At 43.6% G+C, this 18852-nt stretch overlaps 1 protein-coding gene across 1 annotated transcript in view; it reads right to left on the bottom strand.

Moving 5' to 3' along the window:
* LOC107192405 overlaps positions 1 to 18852 on the bottom strand; it is a 73584-nt gene that overhangs the window by 16424 nt on the left and 38308 nt on the right. Inside the window, exon 2 of the mRNA XM_015581649.1 lies at positions 12541 to 12671. Within this exon, the coding sequence (XP_015437135.1) occupies positions 12541 to 12671 (131 nt within the window). The remainder of the gene's footprint in view (positions 1 to 12540; positions 12672 to 18852) is intronic.

The following is an 18852-nucleotide window of genomic DNA, read 5'->3' as shown; positions in this document are numbered from 1 at the left end:
AAAAGGGTTCTCTGTAAAAGACATGGCTTTCGGGTCCAGCGGTTCAAGCGGTGAGGTTTTTGACTCACACTCCGCTCCACGGAGCCGCAAGAAGCTTACCATTCTCTCTCGCCATTCCTTTCCTCGTGAACTGGCCGCGCGTCGGAGCTTCTAAACTTCCCTTTTTACGGTCCACCATCGGAATCCTTCCACATTCGAGGGCGCGGTTCGTTGTGGCAGACGTTTTCGAGGATCATCTGTCTTACGGCTAGGTATACCAAACAAAAAGTCGACCATAATTTTAACGGCAATCCCTTTCCCTGGACTCTATCAAAAGCTGGGAATGATCCGTTGGAATTCTTTCTGGAGAAGTCCTTCTAAATTAGAATTTGATTTCGATCACAGGGAGTGTCCTTTATCCACTGAATCACTTAGACTGCGGATTACATATATACATTTATCATCAGGTCGAATACAATTTCTGTCTTATTCTTGTCACAATGAAATCGTTACGAAATGGAAAAAATTCCAATCTTCACAAATCACTTCGAAAACTGTCATTTCGCATAAAGTTTCGCAGTCTACTAATAACAGAGAACGTTCGAGGACCAAAGATGCTTTTCTCAGAACCGTGAGATTCTTCGTCGAGCATCACACCCTCGGGAAAAATTGCAAATGCAAACACCCGAATTAACGGGTGGGCTTCGAAGTTACAGGGTTCACACGGTTCGTTTGTTCCATACTCCGAGGAGCACGCCACGCGAGAAATCGACCACGCCACTGTGAGCGTGTGCACGCTCCAGCGGAATTTCCGCTCCCGAAGCAGCCGGAGAGACACGAGGGGGGCGGTCACGAACGGAGGTGGTGGAAAAGCAGTTGCTTTATCGACGCGTTGGCAGTGTTTTTATTAAAGTCGGTTGTTCGAGACTGGAATGCAAATTAAAAGGAGCGACGTCCATGACAAAGCAATCGTGGTATTTGTAATAAGAATGCGGGACCTGTTCCGTTGACGCGAATCGGCTGTTTTGGTCCTTCGCCTAAACGCCGTTGAAAATGGAGGATTTGAGAGGTAGTGGGGGAGATCGATATCTCGTTCTACGTGGAGTATAGGGGTGATTAAAAAATTTCGAAGTCGTACGTCAAAAATGGTTTGTATAGGTTTGTGAAGGACCAATTGATTCATGGAGGTAACGATTGTATCTTTCACCTTTCAAGTGAAGTAAGTAGTACAGGTCGATAAATTGGATGTTACGTAGTACTGGTCAATATATCAGACAACGATTACATTATCAGACAAGTACGATAGCTCTATACAAGAAGGAGCTGGTACGGTATCTCAGTATATGTTCCGACAGGGAGTCAGGATAATAGTTACACGGGTTAACGCGTGTTCGATTATTCATCATGCAAGTAGTAGAGGTCAATGACTCGTTTGGGAGGTAGTATCGACCGATGCGTGATCAGGCAACATTATAAGTGACTGTATGACCGTGTAAAGAGTGTAGATCAGTGTGTAGAGTCTACATTCTAGACCAACAGTATTACCTTTTAATTTAATCACAAAATTCATATTCATTTGCGAATGAATACGATTTATGAGAATCTCTGGAATGTCATACAGTGTATCCTTTTCGATGAAAACATCCTGAGACGGTAATTCAGAATCTTTTCCGACAGGCGTTCTGAATGAAACACGAGGATGAATTACGTACGACGTAACAAAGTCGCGGAACGTATCGAACGACGGAAACGATAAAGGAGTATTGTGCGCGGGCACCGTTTCAGAACACGTCCATGCGACTCGAGTTCACGGGCCGTATTTTATTCCGCGTAGCCCAGTATGATATATCGCGAACACGAACGGCCGCGTTCTCCCTTTACTAATGTTCGCTCGCGCGTGCTTTATTATCGACTCTTTCCATATTTACCGTAATCTCTGTTTTTCTAGAATTTTTAAAAATAAATTTGTTTTTTTTTGTTTAAATAAAATTGCTGAAAATACATTTCGACTGAAATAGTTCAACGTGTGTATACAATAACAATGAAACTTTTAGGTACGGATTAAGCGTGAACTTCCTATCTACATAAAGGATTTGTTCAACGTGTGTATACAATAGCAATGAAACTTTTAGGTACGGATTAAGCGTGAACTTCCTATCTACATAAAGGAGTTGACAGACTTATCGCGTACTTTACTACTGACAGTTATGATAATCATTAAATGTACCGTGTTCTTTTTCTTCAGAAAGATATGCTTGGGTATAATCTGTTAAGGGAAACTTACAGACGCTAGGCAAACCGGTTAACAGGGGGAGAACGTGAGCAAATTTTACGGATACAAAACGGAAGAAAGTTCCGTGAGGGACCGTAACAGATGTTGAGTTCCTTATACCCGTGCCTGGATCAGCGAAATCCTCAGGGGGCTGGGGAACGGGAAAAGAAAATGCAGTCGGAGCAGAGGAGAACGGGATGATTCCGGGCGGGGACGTTGAATATTTTACCGGTTTGTCGGAATGGTTTACAGTCGGCGATAGTAAATATTGAGGACAGTTTCATCGCGTGATTGCAGGGAACAGAAACGGCGAAGTTTCGGATCGCGACAAGATCGGATAAGACCGTACATTTCCAATTTCAGTACACTAAAATTTCATAGATAATGGAACAGAAGGATAATAAAACGAATTCAGAAGAATAATAAAACGGATTACATACTAAAATCCCCATGAAATTCCCGCGGTCTCGATCAAAGGATTCAATTAATCGTGAAGAATAAAGCATCATTCAATACTCCCGCGGACATGAAATATAACATCTCTTTCTGAGAAGCACCGTGGCGTTCATGAATATTGAATGTGAAAGCTCGGTAACTCCAAAACGGAACATTACCCAAACGCTCCAGCGACCAGAAGAAAAACTGGCCGACGTCGAGGGAAAAAAAGACGAACTACAGGTTCCACGACTTACACGGGACCGTGGCTCGTACGTCAAGGCTACCTCTCTTGTGATTCTTTTTTTTTTACCCTGTATTTATCCTATTCGCTCAGGGACACTCCAAGGAAGCTCGAGAGATCGTCGTGTCGTCTGAAACTTTTGCGTTCTTTTTTTCGACTCAGTGGCGTGAACTGGCGATAAGTCATCCGAAATTCTGTCGACGGCCGGCATGGACACGGCTTGCAAATAACAGACGACGGGGGACCGGTTTTTGATTTAGGCGACCGGAATAGGTAGGGATTGCGGCCACCGTGTGGACAGAACGAAGAAAGCAATTCCACTCAGTCCACGTGTTCTCGTATCGTGTAAATAGTAACTGTTCCCACCGCACCACCTCTTTTTTATTCTGTCCGTGGCGATCGTAGGAATTCGACCTTTAATTTTCGTCGAGCTTTAAACCCGACGACACTCTCCGATACGATTAATCGATTTTATTCACGTCCCGTGCCGGATTACGCCTATAATTTTTCCTCGATTTTCCTGGACCTGTGCCATTGATTCTCGGTGGTTCGTTGGGGAGTTTTTTTTAGTTTCCTTTTTCGTTTTTCTTGGAAAAGTCCACGGTATTGTCGATTATCCACCATATTTCAGACCAACTTTGCCTTTTATTTTCCATCCGTTGCTGGTGTGTTCTCGTGATTCAGCGAGGTCTGCGTTCCAGTTTAATTTTTTCCGTTTAGAAACTCGGCTCTCTTTCCATGAGATTCACAGGAATCTTTTACCCTCCACTTTCCGTCTATTTTGGAGCTTTCTCTGGGTCGACCTTCCTCCTTTCTCCAGCATCTAATGCGCCCATGCTAGGATTTCCCACATTTTCCGGCGCTTCTTACGTCGTTTCTTGTTGAAATTGCGCGTGATTGTTGTTTTTTCGACCCTTCGTTATTGCGACTCCTATTCCGTTCCTTTTTTCATCGCCTATTCGGGACGAAATGGACGAAGCGAGTGACTGACGACCGACGCTTATCGATTTTCCCCCGTGTGATGCATCGCGAGCTTTCGCGTTATTCGACAGGGTGAAATGCAAGAGCATTCCTGATAGGTACCTCGACACGAGAAACAAAAGTTTCACGGGACCATAGAACGCGGAAAAATGACCCAGACCATCACATTTTTCATACGAATATCGTGCAGAAAATGTTGGAATTAGTAAGGTATCTGGATATATATCTTCCGGCTAGTGGTATAAGAATATAAGTACACACGTAGTATTAGCCTTGTTATAGTCAGACAAGTAGTACAGGTCCCCGCCTGGTCTGTTAAGGGATATAGGTCAATGCATGGTTAGACGACATCACAAGCCTGTTATTTACAATGTAAGGGGTTAATATCTACCTGTTCCCTAACCTTTTATACTCTACTGTTCCCGTTTGTACCACATACAGAATATAATATTTTTTATAATTGCTTTTAGTATTTTGCTCAGCTTAAACGATATCTTTTTAGTGGCAATTATGAGAATTGAAACCCCTTTCGAGTGGTGAGATAATACTTTAGGATGTCCAAGTTTCATTGTTAATAAAAAGTAAAGACGTACATAAATTCGAGGAGACCAGGAGAGCTGAGTTACGTTTTACGCGGAGTAGGGAAAACTCGCGGTGGAATAAACATTTATTATTCCGTTCCGGCAAACGATGGCGTCGTACACGTCGCCCCATCCACCGCAGCATTTGTACTCGCTCGTCCCCCGCCTCCATAAATATAAAGCGACCGCACACCCTTAGAAACAGATGGCTCGAGTTATGAGCCGCTATGCGTCACCGTCCTGGAGGCAACGACGCGTTCTTCGCGGCTTGGAGAAACGGAGGTGTACAAGTGTATGGACTCAATTATTTATCCTAGTGTGTCTTACGGTTGAGTCGTCAGTGACTCTTGAAAATTTTCATCGTACCGACGAAACGAATAAAATAATAGAAATTGAAAAGAATTTTTTCTATTGACTTTCAATTTTCCAACGACTCGAGGCACATCTAATTTTCCTTGTGAAATTGATCCTTGTAAGTCGATCAGGACTAAATCGGATTAGTAATCGAACCGATAACACTGGAATGGTAATCGAATCAAAAGGTGTGGCCGTTAGAACTCCCAACGACCTCCTTGACCATTGATTAAAACCACCACCCCTTCGCAAACGGTTTATTGGCTGGGAGGAACGACTGCTTTTGTTCTTTCACTTGGTGAAAAGTGGGTGCTGGTACGTAAAATGTTGTTAACACACCAGTGTAATTAATTTCGTCCAGTAATGCGGGACGAAAAGTGTTCAGATTAGACAGGGAACGGTGGAAGACATTAGAATTCGTGTATAGGTACTCTTTTCTAGTAAGGCAAGTAGATCAGGTTGGCGTTTGTGACTGTCAGTGACTGATCGGGCAAGTAGTGTTACATAGATATGGAACATACTACACTAATATTATACTAACTAGTCTCGTTAAGAGTACAAGTCAATGGTTCGATAGACAAGAAGCACATTTCCCCATGTGGAGCAGAAAGTAGCCCTAGTCTGAACGTGGATCGTAAACATTTGCAAGCACAGTTGGGTCAGAATTCACTAGACTTTTCATATCCCGTAATAATACCACAATGGTAAATCTATCGTACCAAACTCGGTACGGGATTTCGAACATTAATTCGAGGATCGATCGACCGGGACGAGTAGCTATTCCTAGAACGATCGTATACCCAGCCGACAATGGTCTTCAAATCGATCTCAGTTTTCGCATTGAAACAGTCTCTCCCACGACCAGCGTGCCCCCATAAATATTCCAGATGGCCAGACTCGATTGAATCAGAGAATAGACGATGCCTCAGATCCGGGCACGATCGAAATATTTCAAGATGCCTCCGGAGAGCTTCTGTTTGCTCCAGCTGTGGGATCGGAACCAACTGACGCGAAGTAATTCTTGCAACGATTTGAAGTTCCATGGAACTGTGAAATTTTCTTTTTCGCTTATCAGGTCTGGTGTCTAGTGACTGGTGACTCTATTTCCTGTGCAGATCTGTCAGTTGATCCTGGTACTCGGTTCGCATCTGCATAGAGATTGGACCCGTTCAGATATGTCGGTTAGGCCACCGAGGGGGCTCGATATTCTTTCGAGACCCGGAATTCCGCGAACGGAATTCAAGGGACCGTCGATAACGAACCTGACTACCCAACGATCGAATGAGGTCTTCATTGGTCGTCGATCAGCTAGCTGGAAGTCTGGCCGCCGCTGTTATCTCGGAATTCGAACGGTTGCAGTACCTTTGGAATCCGTGGAATGAATTATGCCTGTCCCCTCTTGAACCCCGGAATTCCATTGTTCGATTCCTCTTTGGTGTTTCGTTTGCCGGGGCAACCGTCTCTGTTCTGCCTCCGCAAATAGATTATTAAAGGCTCGCTGGGAACGACAAAAGGGATCCTAGGCTTCTCAGAGATTTCGACGAATGTGTGTACAAAGATGGCAGTCGATGGAAGTTTTGGACTCACGAATATTTTGAGAACAGACGATGAAATATGAACGTTGTTGACCTGGAATGTAGTTGCCAATAGTGATAACCTCTGTGTGCCAAATAATTTCTTTTTCGTATCATCAGGGACTGATAGCGGCGTAAACGTGGAAAAAAGGATTATTCGAACGAAAGTGGTTACGTGCTGGCGTTACAAGTGTGACCATGAGAACTCCTTAAAAGAAGCTCTCCTCGAGATTGCGTCTCGTCCACGGAGCCGATGGTAACAAGGGTCAGAATAATAAATCGTCCGACGATCAGAGGACGTGGTGTGCATGTCTGACGTGGGATGGAAGCTTGATGGTGGGGAGATTCTTTCTTCTGGCGAAATGGACTACCGTTTACTCGACGATCCTGGAATTCCTGGATGTCGTCCGAGTCTATATCCTTGGGTGTCATCGTTCCTCACCGTTCCTTCAGAGAACTGAAGGGATTTAAAGGACCGAGGTTGGATATCTTGACCGAGTTCTCAATCTTCTTGCCACCGAATGACGTTTCTTACGTCCAGTTTCACATGGACGAATCGTCGAGGATCGCTTCAGATTTTTTCACGATTCCCAACGGATGTTCCAGGACAAAACCATCAGAATCACTCGAAGCATTCAATCTCGATTCTATACCGTCGAAAATGAAGTTCGTTCGGTCATTATCAAAATATAATAATAGAGGGGGCCGCAGCGAACGAAATGCCTCGATTTTGCGTCAAATGTCCGCCCGTGAAGAAACAGATCTGAATCGAGCTTTAATCGACGGTTTTCCGTGAACACGGGCCACTCGTGAAAAATCCCCATTTTCTCTGTGCTTTGGAGGGGCGCGACTTGAATGACTTCGTTCGCCGTTCAATGTATTTTAATACGCTTGTTCAAGCCGACCGTGGGGATCCGTTCGAGTGTTTCATCGTTCAAATAATTACCCGTTTTACCGTGGGGAGAAGAGGCGATTTCTTTCGCGGTTCGTTAAACGCGATTCATCCGTCGGGAACGAACAGCCTTTTTATGGAAACGATTGCTGGTCGACGTCGCGATAATGGCGGTAATGCGATAGAAATGATGGGCTTCCGGTCGAGTTCCTCTTGAACTCGCGAATTCCTCGGGTGTCGCCGTGAGAAACCTTGAAACTCTTGGACAAATCTTCGACGAGATTTTCAGAAGTTCACGTTCTTCGAGTCACTCGACTTCGTATCACGACAATAACGTACTCTTCGTCGTTCTGTTTGAGTTCTCGTTGACTTGTACTACTTTCTTCAATCAGTCGTTGGCAAACACCGCAGGTCCGTCCAAACATTTATCTACACTACTTGTCTAAGTACAACTGAATGTCAGTCACTAACCTATAGCACGAGAATCAGAATTCAGTGCTCGATTAGCCAACACTATAATAAATTATGCTTCGTAAAAGATTGGAAATTATTTCGTTTTTATGTAGAGTTTAGTTTCTGGGACCCCATCTTCTTCAGAGCTAACTTAAAGGGTTCATGTGTGAATCACAGGATCGAAGAACTGTAGCTAACTTCAACGAAGCTGAAAGAGTCAAGCAATTCAGAGCCCACGTCGGAGCTCGTGCTCAATCTGAATGCACAATTTCTCGAATCAATACCCCTCTAAATCCGATTACATGATGATAATTACTCCAGATCGTGCTGCTGATAATCTATCCACCCATCTGTCTCATCGTCCACCAAGCCTACCCTATGATCCCTATGACGCGTTCAGTCACGGGATTTCCAGCGTATCGATTGCCTAGGACTTAGCAAAGAACACACAATGAGAATCGCGCGCTGGGTAATTCCTGACGGTTCCCTCAGAGGCTAGTCTCTCTCCGTTGGTCGGTAGGTAATCGAGTCACGTAATCTGTTTATCATTTTCATCCTGGCAGGGGGTGGAGGCGAGGTCTTGGGATCGTGGTTCTGCCTCAAAGGAGCGAACGATCGTCATCAATTAAAGGGTCCTCCGGCTTGTATCCCCTAGTGACGCGCGAGTACCTCTTCGATTCGACCGGCAATTCCCGGCTCGCTGCCTACGGCAAGTCGTATTCATTGCATGCTACTGCATTATTACATCCCGCCGTATGCCATCCGCCTACTAATGCACCAACCGTGCAGGTATTCCACCGTGCCCTTCAAATTAGTGCCAAGTGCGACGCGTTAGGCAGGTATTAATTAACATTTTGCTCCGGTAATATCGGCTTGTCGCGACGACCACGCTGTTCCCTGCATATACCCTATGGGATACAGAGTAGGGAGGGACGGTGTCGTTCGGCGAATTGGATCGAGGAGATTGGTCGTTGATCTACGGGATCGCGATTGTGCTCGAGGGCTCGATATTTCTATCGTGGACGAGGGGGATGGTGAAAGCAATTCGCTTCGGCTGCAATGAATGTATTCATGCTTTTACTAGATAACGTCGGTTATCACAAGTTAAAACGGTGCCCTTGTCTGATTCTACTTGCTTGTTCAGGAAAAACTTTCTATACTGGATTATAGTATGAAGAGTGTGTCTTTCACTTTTCTACTTATGTACCTGAGACTGATGTTACTGACGTCGCTGGTTAGGAATCGTGAATTTTATCTGACTAAGTCCCAGAACTGTCGGAAGAAAATTGTATCAGTTTTTGTGTAACAGCGATCATATTCTGGATCTTGTTGCCTGATCTAAGACTGTTCTATACCACTTGTAGTTCGAGGAACGAAATTGTATTCTGAATCAGACTAGGAAAGCATTACAATACTCCTTCAGGTAGAACCACTTCACTCCTTCTTGGCCTAACTACGATAATGATTCTAAGGTACTTGTCTGACAGAGCACAGACCAGTTCCATTGATGCCGATCCGGTACAACGATCCTCGAGTATAATACCCAACGGAGCTGAAATAATCCTGTTTCACTCATCTGATAACTATAACACTCTAATTGGCCGATCATTGATTGCCCTTTTCCCCTTTGACTAGGAATATCCGTATTCTCACTTGGCTGACCATTCACGCTCCTACTCCCCTTGTCCGACTAATAACCGCCATATTCTACTCGATCGATCATAGACAAGCGTAGTATACAAAGCAACGTGTGTCTCGGTTCAACACGAACTTTCTTTCGCTCCCAAGCATCGACTCGTATCGATTCGATCGTTCGTAAAAATCTAATCAACTGTCCTTAAATTCACTCTGTGTGCATACACGGGTAATAATTCCAACGGAAACCAATCTCCAGAACAACCGAGTGCACCCTGAAATCTCGTCCGTATTGGATCGAGAGATCATTGAAATGAAATTGAGCCTTGTGTGGCGCGGCACTGCGCATCAAGTATGCTCTGTCTCTCTCTCCGCGGTCCAAAAGCGGTTGGATTTTTGCTGCCGTGCAACCAACGGGAGCGTGGAACGCAATTATTTAACGTCGAATGAATAGCGTAGAAGAATTCTTGTTTCCACACCGAGCCCCGTTATTGCATAGAGAATTCTGTAGTAGGTAGGGGTGAACAGGCTTTCCTCTGAACTTTCCCGCTTTTTCTACCCCGAGAAGATTTCTCTTAACTCCCCTTCCCACTCTCCTGAGGGAAGTTCGCGCCGTGAAATAGAAATTTTTCCGCGAGCGCTAAAGTGGAAACGTAATTATTTAAGCTCCGCAGAAATGTGGTGGTTTCCAGTTTCCGCTGATAGTCGCGAGTAGAATTCACCCTCAAAGAAAATGGGAACTCTCGAGTGAGTTTTCCACGGGAACTTCGTGCCCAGTTCGGTACACACGGGAATAGAAATCGCTATTTGTTCGCGGCAGTCGCCACGTCATACGGTGTTCCCCGAGAGTTTCTCCGGTGTGTCTTTATCGGCCGATTCACTTCTCCGGAGGTAATTTTTGTTCGAACGACACTTTCCTTCCATTAACGGTCCGGACCTTCCGGGAGTTCTTGAGAGCGGCGCTGTCGTTTAATTGTACTTAGGGGGACAGTATGCTTTCCCATTTTAATTCCACGTAAGTGAAAAATAATGTACGATGCAATGACAATATTTGACACGAGATACTAGCAGGCACTAATAGAAGCAAATTAAGTTTACACTACTTGAACCACTAAAACCAAAATTAATTTTATATTACTTAAACTTGTTACACATCCCTGTTCCTAATTTCATCCTACCATAAATCTTGAGCGTCTACTGTATTTATGAATTGAGCACCCAAGGGATTCTTTCGATCCAGCACCGTCGACGATCAATTACCATCACGGAATCATGGGATCAACGGGTGTTATCAATAACAAGCTTCCGAAATCCACGGGTGGTGCCGTCTCTAACTTCCCGAAGGAGAATCGAAAGAATAAAAATTTAATAACGTGGATAGCTTCACGCGAGAAAGACGGTCGGTCCTGAATCGTTCAATACGAAAACTCGTCTACCTCTGCGATTTCTATTCTCATCGGCGTACTGGAATTCGTGTCAATTTAATTAAATCGCTGCCCGTCTCTCTGGTTCTTTATCCCCCCCCCCCCCCCCCGGTTGGATATCGAAGCATAAATGTCCGAGGACTTTCTGCTCGACGGATCAAAAGCGACGGTCCCGCTCGCCCCTTTGACCCGGCCTCGCGAGTATGGTCCATCCACGTCGACCTGGGGGACGACAAACAGGAAGTTCTTGACAGAGGCACAAGTTCGTGGCCGGCGACTGAACATACACCTCTGTTTTCAATTACGACTCGGTCTTGCTTTAATTAAGTATCACTTTGCTGCCCAAACTTTCCCTCACTGGCTGCTGGACACAAGAAAATAATCCCTGCCCCGACAAAACTAATAAGTCTTCGAGAATCCTTTTTCATTAGTCTGAAGGATATTCCGGGAATTCTATTTTGGAACCCAGGATCACTGCTAGCGAAAAACTATGCTGATTTTTATGGTGCTCCTCTATTGTCTCTTTTTGGTCGTGGATGTTCGGATCGGAGACGTAATAATCTCTTCTTTCATAATTTCAATCGAGATGCAACGGAATTGTCCTTATTAGCACATCGTGGAGAGGGAAAATAAAATCGTGTATCTTGGATTTCATCAGCGTAAAAGGCGCTGCTCCCCTCGACGAAGGATATCTTTGTGATTTGTGGAAGATGAGGTCCGAGTGTCCAATACACCGTTCCGTGGATACGTCCCTGTATGCTGTCTTCGGTGTAATATTGTCGTTGGTCGGCCTTGATTTTCAGCCAACTGGTTACATACCAGAGTTCGTTTCTTTTTGAACGGGGCCGAGTAGAAGTGGATTGTTTTTATGCAGACGAATGAAACGGAGAGGAATTTCCGCATGACACAGTAGTGGATGCAAATGCATAGCCAGACAAGTGGAATGACAATTTATTCCTTGTTATGTAAATAGTGTAGATCGATATCTGGACGGGCAAGCGAAACAGAATCGTTGTTTAAACATTGACATGTCCGATTCAGTGATTATGAATGGTATATACCACTTGTCCGACCAAACTGCGATATGCATCACTTAAAAACTGACAATGATCGAAACCGGTACGTTCAACACGTATTTGCACACGGTACTTGTCCAATTAATGGCCCATTACTGTCATATTCTACTTGTCTAGTCAACCGCTGACTCGTACTACTGTCTGACTAGTGAAACAAGACTCTTGTTTGTCGGTAAAACACGATGAAAGGGTTGGTCTATCTAGGGCGAGTTTCGTTATTGATTCTTAGCTAACCGTTAATTGATAACTTAGTGTAAAATGTGAGAAACAGAATTTTTGAGTTATTTTAGGCTGAGGAGATACCGAGGAATCGGTAGGAACGTTCGAGCGATTTTTTACGATCGCCAAAAAAATTTTAGGCCAATACGTGCAAGCTTGCGCAAGGCGTCGAAGCCAATCCGTTTGTTGGATATAGCACGGGCCGACGGGGTAAATAACGTCATTCGTTACAGACCCTACCACTCCTCGTTTGGAAGGGTGTCAAACGATTGTCGGCGCCGAGACGGCGATGCTTTTTTCTCGAGGCTCGAAGTCACGATCTCCCACGTTTACAGTTCACCGAGCATCAAGCTCGTCCCGTATTTGGTCATTGGTTACACTCGCGCAAGTTCTAATTACGTGAATACGGGTGGACACTTACGATGCACCATTCGGCCGAGGGTGGACAGTCCTTCAGATGCATTTGAGCGGTATAATTGATGCAGGGCGTGATACTGCCGACTCCCTCGTTGTACTGACCGCATTTGTAACATCTTATCCCGTGTGCGACTCCTGAAAAAATTTCAATAGAAATGTGAATAGGTAAAATGGTTATTAACGCGGTTGGATTACCTAGTCATCATTCAAAAACAACCTACATCCAACTTATTCAGACACCCAGAACTTTACTAAAACTTTAAATACTTGTCGAAAGGATTCATCCTCCTTTGACAGAAGGGTTTAATTTCATCATTTTATGCAGTTTTGCTTTCATTTATTGAACGTTGTAACATAGATGCAACAAAAACTCAGGATGGACGTGAATGTTTCCTAACATTGACCTAATCTTACACAGAATTTAGTCAAAAGAAGATTAACCCTATACGTGAACTTGTGCTTGATTCTATACTCGACTGTGTACCCAATCCTCTACTGACCCCGCGCCTAACTTTACACCCAATTCTATATTGTCGGACTCTACATCTAATTCGCAGCTTCTACTTAAGAAAAAAGAAGGCAGCACGTTTTCTTACAATCGTAAAAACTGTACGCCGATAAAAAAACGGTTTGCAACACCAATAAGGTTTAAATTCGAACCAATACGAGGCGAGAAAGTTCCGAACGGGTCCTCGGCCTGGTAAATGAAGCACGTTACACCGTTCCAGGGCTGAACTTTGAACATGGAATAGGCGTCACGGAAAATTGCTTACGAAAGTAGAAATTAGAGACGTGCGCCACTTTGAAGTTGAAAGGGGCCTGGCGAACTTTTACGAGCAGGCTTTACGGACATGCTTCAAGCCCCTGGTGTATCGTGGCAAAGACACTCGGGCAGGTGATCGACCCCCTCCTCCCCTCGGAGCGCGGCTGCCCCGGTGATCAGCCGCCTCAAAAGACGTTAAATATCCGTGGAATGCTGGATTCCAGGTGGTAAAAGAGCTGCGAAATTTTTAACGAAACCTTGCCGTCATGACTTTCCCTTCACGAACTTTGATGTACGCTCTAGGTAGTTGATGGAATTCAAACGCTTCAGACTGCATTTTTCTCTCTTTAGAGTAGACTCGATTTAGATTTAGAGGATGGCGAGCCTTTAGTCGAAATACTTCAGTGGTGGACTTCCCATAAAACAGAATGAAGTTCTATTAAGAAAAAAAGGACTTATAATTATCAAAACAGAAAAGTGTACAGAATCAAATATTAAAGTCTGAAAGTCAAGAGTCGAGTGTTCGAATTGTTGGAACAGGTTTGTGTGACCTATATCTCGAAAAACAGAGAACCTGAAATAATCGATAATTCTCAAAAAGAATCTCGAGCATACAGATATCGATCGTACACCGTCCACCAAAAGTTCCCAGTTACAAAAACCCCGTTTTATCCCCGACTACGAACACGATGTAAGAGGACGCACAAAAACAATTGTCGATGCGGATTTCGTGGTAACAGTCGCGGTAACTTTCTGTCGGGGTTCGTCCCCGATACTTGAGGACCGTATATGCACGGGCTTGTACACGTAGTCCCGAAAAGAGTTTTCCAGCCAGAAGAGATATTTTCCGTGAGCAGAAAGTGTCGCTGTCTTTCTGGTTAACGGCTTTAATAGCTCGTTTCAATTTTCACGTTCCACCAACTCCTGAGTTATTCGATCCCACGAGTGGCACATCAGGGCACACACAGTCAGCAGATTTGGCTCCGGGGCTGGGATTCGAGATCGTTTCGCAAAAGTTTCGTAATTATTTCGCGGTCTCTGCTCTTTCGAATAATCTCTTGTCTCGTTGGCTCTTTCTGATTCTATCATTGATATTCCATGGAATCTCAAATAATCTTGGTTCTAATATAATAGTATATCAATCTGACGGAGGTTAGTGATTCAATGGGCTGTAGTTACATTTACGCAAATCTTAAGCAATTTGCTTGATCTTTTTGTGATGCAATCACGGAAAAGGATTCAGAGGAAAGTTTAGTGTTCTGTAAATTCGTTAATCTGATACGATTGTATAATCCAGTGGTACAGGTCAGTGGTCTGTCAGACGCAAGACTTCGCGCAAGTGTTAATCTGATTTCACGGTTTATTCTCTCGCGTCAAGTAGTACGGATCAGCAAGTGGTCAGACGCAGAAGCCCCCGATGTTCACGGTTGCGTCTGGAATCAATATTAAACATGAGATCGCGTCCAATCATCGGCGTATAACTCCTTCAAAGTCGTCAACTATTCAGGCCCACGTAACTACGGGCACAGTAATCAATACTCCATTCGAACTCCGTAGCCAAGCGGCGCGAAACAATCATTAGTAGACTTCCCTCGAAGCTTCGGGGATTTACAAGCGCGGAATTCCAGGGTGAAAGGGGGCGGGGAAATATCATCCGTTAACGATTTACTATTCTGAGCTGTTGACTCGTAACTGTGGTAAAGACTGGAACCACTTAGCTGTTTGTCAGAATAGTGAATAGCTCTGGTGTTTGGCGCAATCGAAAGTTCACAATTCCTGTGTAGACTTCCTTGAATTGTAAATAGATACCCAAAGGAACTGTATATTCTGTTTTGGAAAAAAGAATTTCGACGATATCATGGTCCCGTGTTTTATATTGTAATTTCGAACGAAATTGCAAATGACACGTTTTCGACTCTTGATTTTAAAATATTCATTATAACTTTACGCGTTTTACGGCGGCTTCGTGCAAACTTCCTTACATTTGCATGAAATTAAGTTACGTCCCTTTTTTTTATGACCGTAAATTACTTCATTTTTACGAGCAAGTTCCGAAAGTCGGATAACTTTTTTATTTTCACCGCCACTGTGGAATATTCAAAGAAATGTTTATTTTTAACTGCTACGAAGGTTTAAACGTTAGCGAAGAATATTTCTATAAAGTAATGTGTATAAAATAGACCGTAAACTAGATGCTTGGAGATTGTTTGTCCGTTCTACTTACTACTGTAGAAGCTGTTTCATTATTCTTCTTGTCTGACTAAGCACAGAGTTCTTCTACCTCTCCATATAAGCTATCGTTACCAGCTTTATATCTACGCTGAGTAAGAACTGTATCCTGCTTTATTCATTAGAAAAGAAGGGACAAAAGTTATGTTAGGAAGAATATATACAGTGAAAATCAAAAGTGAGTATACATTCCACTTGTCTGACCAAACTTCACCTCATTCTACTTGCCCACGACAATATATATTGACGAGAACAAACTAACGACAGGAACATGTCGTTATAAGTAATTAAAAAAAAATGTATTTTAACAGTTTCGTTAATGTATGCGTTATGGAACGCCACTTGGACATTGTCAAAAATCACTTTCAGTGAGTGCAGAGAAGAAACCCCGATCTCGCTCACAGGGATGTCCAATGAGGGAGGGGGGCGAGCTCCCGAAATTCTGGGTAAGAGATTTTTAAGAGGGGAATCACGGGAATACGGAGCGTCTACATCAATTTATCGTTTACGTTCGCCGGACGGTTTAGCCGGGGCTGAGCTAACATCCCGGCCAAGGATTTCGAGGCCCCGGCCTGTATATATATATATATACATCGAATCTCGGAGTAGTCGGCCGACGATTCCGCGGGAAATTGGAAAAGTTACCTTTTATCGAGTCCGTTTCGCCGCGAGAGAGGATATACGCGCAACCCTCCTAACATCGAGGGAGAAATATTTTATTGGAAATTGGGAAACATTGCGGGATATAAAAACGACGAATTCTGAATTTCATTCAGTGAGAGAAAATTTTTTCGAAACAAATTCAACAGTGTGTTCAGTCAATCAAATTTCGATGGCGACGAAACGGCCACAGATATCGTTCATCTATGACATTCGTTGGCCGAAGGTCGCTATAATAATTGGCCATCTAACGGCACAGGGGGCCAGATTTGAAAAATATTTCACGCACGGGGGACAGGTGTGTCGCGGACGAAAAAACGTAACAGGTTCTCCGCGACGACGCGGTAGAAGGCACGGCAAAAATGCTTCACGTTCTCTGGGCTGAAAAATATTGCTTGTAAATCTCCAACGGACAGACCGGTATATCTTGTCGCGCCTCTTCGGCCAGGTTGATTTACTTCGTGTTCATTTTTTTTTTTTTTGGCCGTGCGTTTTAACGATAACTTCGACCAGAGTACGGGGGATTTTCGTTCGTTCGGAGTCCGACCTCGTAAATCCTTCCTACACGTGACACCAGCCGCAGTTTTCGATTATATATCTGTAAATTCCTGATTATTTATTCACCGTCAACGACCGTGTACACAGGTCGTTGAACCTGACACAGTGGGTGTGTCGTAATATTTTCCCGAGTTTGGTATTTGCTCGGTCGTGAGGTGTAATTTTGGGTGAAATTATCCGTGACGCTACTCCTTTGATTTATGAATTTGGAGCTGTAGATAAAAACGTAAAAATATGGTGGCTGAACGAATTAATATTATCTTCGTACGTGAATCGAGTTTAAATTATGAGTTATTGTCTGCGACGTCGGTAGGACGAAGGCGACTGTCTGCAACAAACTAGTGAAACACGTTGGTATATAGTCGGAAAAGTAGGCGGGGTAAGTCCTAAGTCAGACCAGTAGAAGAGACTGGAAGTGGACCAGGCAAGTGGAATGGTGTTGCCACGAGTCTGGAAAGTAGTAGGGGTAGTCTAGAGTCAGACAAGTAGAATAGGGTAGCCACGAGTTAGGCAAGTAGAAGAGACAGGACATGAAAAATAGATACAGTGACTCAGTGTGCACTCATATACTTTCAACATTGAAATTAAGTGTACAAATTTTTACGCAGTTTTTATTTCTATATCCTCGTGATTTTTGCTTCTGTCATGATAAATCTTTTTTAACTTTGAAATAAGATTCCTAGTTTGTTCGATAATCTGGTGAAATAAGCGTGAGAGCCTTCCTTGACCAAATTGTGAGTCAGTGTATATAACAAATCTATAGGTGAGACAATACAAAATTTATCCTCTTTCACTTCAGGGATTAAAGAATAGTTTCCCGCTAGTTAGTTACAATCGTGGTGTTCTACAGTGAAATTGTAATGTACTTTAACGAGAACAGTAGAATCGGAATAAGTAACAGACCACACAAGTGAAGGAGATCCACATTTCATCAACCTAATGGGATTTGAAGTTAAAACAAAATGAATGTTTAATCAGGCAAACAAAAGTACCGTTTCCCTGAGATGTATAGGAAGCAATTCAGATGTAACGGCCATTTAAATTTCCATTATCTTCTAATTTGAACTTCTAATTGTCTCTTCCATCCCGAAGAAGTATGAATTTCACGAGGACTGTCGTCATTAATACGAAATTATCAACGAGGCGCTGACGACAGCAAAACCGTCTTGGAGGATAAAAGCAAAACTGACCGAATGATTCCCCGTTCCGTACCGTATCAAAACACAATTACCCTCGTTTTCATCACAGTCCTGTAATTTTCATGGCGCGCGCGATAACCGTTTCGCCGACTCGTGCCCCATTATTCCATGATTACGCGGCACAGATGAAAACTCTAGCCGAGCGAGGAGTCAGTGGGTTTTTAGAACTGTGATGCTTCATGCATGAAACCCTCTCGGAGCCGATGGGCTGATAGTTCCAATGGAGTAATCACTAGACTGCGAATCATCATGCAAATTCGGATTTTTGTAAGTTAATTTACTGATCTGAAATTATATCAGAGACTTTATTTCCTTTATTAGAGGTTTTGTCAGCTACAAAATGAAGTAAAGTTAATATTACTTTTAATACAAATTTTTACTGTATTGTTCTCGATACGCAATTCACAGTCTAGTAATTACATTCAGTTGTAATTACTGGTGAACCAACACTGAACTTATAATTTATAACTGTAAAGTGTAATAGAAAATGCAATTTCTGCTGTCACATGAATGTATGTTACAAATTGACGAACTTTTATTCCGAACACTCTCCCAAAGTCGATAGAACCGTACACAATTTCCCCCAGTGATACCAACCACATCGATTAAACAGAATTGCACTGTCAGTTCCTCGATAATTTAAGGAATTTCCGTACATTCGCCGGTGTTTTCGGAACAATCTAAACTTGCACGATCTACGGGGAAGACAGCAGCGTTGCTGCAAGCGAGTGTATCGAACCGGGGTCCGGATGGTCCGGAGCGACTGAATTTCCCTGGAAATTCTTCGCGATCCCGCGTGAAACTTCAACGAGCCTCCATCCCCCGGAAGCCATGTTTCCTGTTGACGTAGTTGTGCCATTATACGGACCTAGCCTCAGGCAAAAGTAGCAAACAGGCTAACTGCGAC

The sequence above is a fragment of the Dufourea novaeangliae genome, unplaced genomic scaffold (assembly GCF_001272555.1).
Source record: "Dufourea novaeangliae isolate 0120121106 unplaced genomic scaffold, ASM127255v1 scaffold362, whole genome shotgun sequence".
NCBI classification, from domain to species: Eukaryota; Metazoa; Arthropoda; class Insecta; order Hymenoptera; family Halictidae; genus Dufourea; species Dufourea novaeangliae.
The sequence above is the reverse complement of the archived record's forward strand: the minus strand, read 5'-3'. Positions and strand labels throughout refer to the sequence as shown.